Source organism: Mastomys coucha, unplaced genomic scaffold (assembly GCF_008632895.1).
Source record: "Mastomys coucha isolate ucsf_1 unplaced genomic scaffold, UCSF_Mcou_1 pScaffold6, whole genome shotgun sequence".
Lineage (NCBI taxonomy): Eukaryota > Metazoa > Chordata > Mammalia > Rodentia > Muridae > Mastomys > Mastomys coucha.
The window spans coordinates 73,839,886-73,844,066 of record NW_022196912.1 but is presented as its reverse complement, the minus strand read 5'-3'; the positions used below and the strand labels follow the sequence as shown (position 1 = coordinate 73,844,066).

Genomic DNA, 4,181 nt, shown 5'->3' with positions numbered 1-4,181 from the left:
CTCAGAAATCTACCTGCCTCTGCCTCCCAAGTGCTGGGATTAAAGGCGTGTGCCACCACCGCCCGGCTGGCAAAAGTTTTCTTATGTGCTAAATAGTAAAGTGAAATCCTGCTGGAAAGCTATAGCTCATTTAGTAATAAGTTTCTGTTGCTGTTTTGTTTTGTTTTTTGCTTCGTTTTGTGTTTTGTTGTTGTTGTTTTGTTTTGTTTTGTTTTGTTTTTTGAGACATGGCTTCTCTGTGTAGCCCCGGTAGTCCTGGAACTCAATCTGTAGACCAGGCTGGCCTCAAACCCACAAAGTTCTGCCTGCCTCTGCCTCCCAAGTGCTGGGATTAAAGGTATGTGCCACCTCCACAAAACTAACATTTTTTTAAGACACATTTATTTTTATTTTATGTAAGTGTTTTGCCTGCACATATGTGTGTGCCTGGTGCTGGCACCAGAAAAAGGGTAAGGCCTTGGTAACTGTTAACTGTCTCACTGCCATCTTGTGCTGTTACTAAGAAACTTTCTCATGCCCAAGTTGATTGTGTATTCTGTTTGTTATATTCTGTGCTCTTGAACTTCACTACAAAAGTCAGTTAGAACTGCTTTGTAGAGTTAGCCACAATAAGCGTAGGCCAGAACCAACCACTCAGGAGCACTTCCTGCACCTGTGAATGAGCTTTTACGGTATGTGCTTTTACAAGATGCCCCTGGGATGGACCCCAACATAAGAGAAACACCTGCACCAGTATAAAAAACCATTTGGAACAAGACTTCCATTTTGAGGAGGGGTTGATTAAAGTTTATGTTCCCAAGACCTCCCTGGGAACAGACATCCTATTTGGCAGAAAGAGGCATGTTCATGGGTAACTGACATCCTGGTTAACAAGTTAAGGCATGGATGTTAGACAAGGCAGGTACCCTACCGTCGTTGAATACCCCAACCAATGGGAGCAGGATAACTGTACAACAAAGACGTGTTCCTAAGGAAATCCCCTATCACTAAATCCTGATTGGTGGAACTTGACACAGTTGTTTGTTGTTCTCAGGCTTAAAAGCCCTGTAGGATCTTAACTGAAGGTCATGATTCAGCTCCCGAGTCTGACCTATGGCCCTGATCGATCAGTCCTGGGGTGTATGCTCAATAAACTGTACCCGTCTGACTAAGACCTGTGTCCTTGTGGTTTGTGAGGCAACTCCTGAACCTCAACAATTGTAACCTGACTTGTGGGTGCCAGGAGCTGAATCCCCTGCAAGAACAGCAAATGCTTCTAACCACTGAGCCATCTGTTTAGTGCCCTTTTTCTTTTTGAGATGGAGTTTCATTGTGTAGCTCCAGCAACTCCAACTCAATCTTCTTGCCTCTACTTCTCAAATGCTGTATTGCAGGAGTACAGCACCACATCTAGCTAACAATCATATTAGCAACAAATGAGATATGTGAGCAGAATTTGGAATTTTTGCTATAGTGAAGTAAACAAAGTTTTATAGTACTATTTGTTTTCTTATTTTTATTATACCACTTCTGTAGTGGCTATTCCTGGTTGTCAACTTGACTATATCTGAAATGAACTACAATCCAGAATTAGAAGGCTCACCTGGCCCTAATCTGGAGGCTGAGAGATAACAAGTTCCCGACCTGAATCTTGGCATGGAGATCTTGAGGTATAGTGGCTACAAATCCCAGAGGATTAAGATAGAAAGATCTATGAGTTCAAGATCATCTGGGATTAAAGGTGTGGTGGCATAGTGGCTATGAATCCTAGAAGATTAAGACTGGAAGATCTACGAGTTCAATCAGGGTCACCTGGGGTTAAAGGTGTGGTAACACCTTTAACCTGGGCCACACCTTTTGCTGGAGACCTATATAAGGAAGAAGGAAAGCTCGCTCTTTTTTGTCTGCTTGCCTTGTGGGACTGAGCAACTGCTGGATCCTCAGACTTCCATTCACAGCTGCTGCCGACCATTGTTGGGAGTTGATTGTTGGGAGTTGGACTACAGACTGTAAGTCTGCAATAAATTCCTTTACTACATAGAGACTATCATAACTTCTGTGACTCTAAAGAATCCTGACTAATACAACTTCTTTTAGTACTAACGATTTGCTCAAGAATCTTTAAATCATACTATTTCTAGTTAACTCATTTAGTATAATTTAGTATAATTTTCCCAAAAGAACAGAAACTATTATTCAAGATTTAGAAAAAAAATCCTGGTTGGGGTGTGGGGAATAGCACACACCCTTAATTCCATCATCACTCAAGAGGCAGAGGCAGGCAGCTCTCTGAGCTGGAGGCCGGCCTGGACTACAGAGTGAGTTCTAGGACAGCCAGAGGTACACAGAGAAACCCTGTGTCAGAAAACAAAACAAACAAACAAACAAACAACAAAATCCTAACAACATCCACTTTATCAGAGAACTCATACATAAGATTTCATGAAAAGTGAAACACTGTGAGGTTTGTATAGGTAAGAGTCATTCCAAGTCATTTCTATATTAGGTAAAATTATTGCAAAAGATTTAAAAATCTAAGGGCTGATTGAGATGTCTTATCTGTTAAAGGTGCTTGCTGCCGAGCATAATGGATTTGATCCCTAAGAGCCACGTGATGGAAGGAGAGAGCAGACTCCAGAAAGTCATCTTCTGACCTCCACATGTGTATCATAGAACACACATACACACACACACACACACACACACACATATACACACACACATACACACACACACATACATACACATACACACACACACACAAACACATACATACACACACACACCAGGAGAGGCAGATAGACATAAAAAGAGCACTAAAGAATGTAAATGAAAACTTAAAATCCAACTTACACTTTCTAAAAGAATTTCAACTGGTGAAAAGGCACAGCTCATGAAACCGTAGACATCAATTTGTAATAAATACTTCAGAAGCTGAAGCTCTGCAGCATGCTCTGTTGTTTTAGAAATAGAACATATTACCGCATGACATATAATTTCTTAATTTAATTTATTCTTCAGCTGATGAATGGGAACAAAAAACCATTTCTTACCTTCGGGAGAAGCCAGCTGAGTATCAAGCAAGGCGCCTTCCACAGACCCGTCTGCTTGTGCCACAGAGAGCTCCTCAGGGTCTGCCCATGATTCTGAATCTTCCTCATTCCTTTTAGAAGATGAGGGTTTGAAATGTAGCCCTTCATGGACTCCCATGGATGATTCCATTTCAGAGTCCATATCTACAAATACAGAAAGAGAAATGTCTCTTCTAATATACTTGCTTTGTCAATGGCTTCCTTTTATTTTCTTAAGTTATTGTTTGAGACATCCTGGCTAGTATGACACTTCATTTGAGAAAATGCACAAAACATTAGCTGTGACCCATACAAGTCCCCATAGTAGTATGACAAATGATCACAAGCTTTTGTCTTAAGAAATAAGAGTTCAGGGCTGGAGAGATGGCTCAGTGGTTAAAAGCACCGACTGCTCTTCCAGAGTCCTGAGTTCAATTCCCAGCAACCACATGGTGGCCCATAACCATCTGTAATGGGATCTGATGCCCTCTTCTGGTGTGTCTGAAGAGAGCAGTGGTGTACTCATATATATTAAATAAATAAATAAATAAATCTTTTTAAAAAATAGAGTTCATCCTGTTAGACTTTTGGAAGTCAAAATCTTTTTTTTTTTTAAGATTTATTTGTCTATTTTATGTATCTGAGTACACCACTGCTCTCTTCAGACACACCAGAAGAGGGCATCAGATCCCATTACAGATGGTTGTGAGCCACCACGTAGTTGCTGGGAATTGAACTCAGGACCTCTGGAAGAGCAGTCAGTGCTCTTAACCGCAGAGCCATCTCTCCAGCCTGGGAGTCAAAATCTTAAAGCTTTATTTGCTGAATGGCCTGCCTTCTGGAAACTTGGAGGGAAATTCAAGTGCTGGCCTTCTGTAGTCTCCGGAAGCCTCCCGCATTCCTCGCTTTGTAGAAACATTTTATTCAGCAGCAGTGATCCATCCTGTCACCTCTTACTCACACGGTCCTACTCTCTTCTCATGAGAAACCATGAGGTTATATCACACCTAAAGAATAGCTTCTAAAGTCCTTCCTGTTTGCGAAATAACAAGCTCACAGGTTGGAGGTTAAGGCAGAGTCTTGGAGGGGCCTTTACTCAGATGACCACATACATAGTGCTAAACACCTTGG

The 4,181-nt window shown here is 41.5% G+C and overlaps 1 protein-coding gene across 4 annotated transcripts in view; it reads right to left on the bottom strand.

The window, feature by feature from the left end:
* Mia2 (MIA SH3 domain ER export factor 2) overlaps window positions 1–4,181 on the bottom strand; it is an 89,029-nt gene that overhangs the window by 63,473 nt on the left and 21,375 nt on the right. For 3 of the 4 annotated variants that reach the window (XM_031357896.1, XM_031357898.1, XM_031357897.1), the window contains exons 6-7: window positions 3,033–3,215; window positions 2,833–2,933 (exon numbers count right to left, since the gene is read on the bottom strand). In XM_031357896.1, coding sequence (XP_031213756.1) covers window positions 2,833–2,933; window positions 3,033–3,215 — 284 coding nt within the window. Of the gene's footprint in view, window positions 1–2,832; window positions 2,979–3,032; window positions 3,216–4,181 lie in introns of all 4 variants that reach the window. The other variant, XM_031357895.1, reaches the window with a different exon arrangement.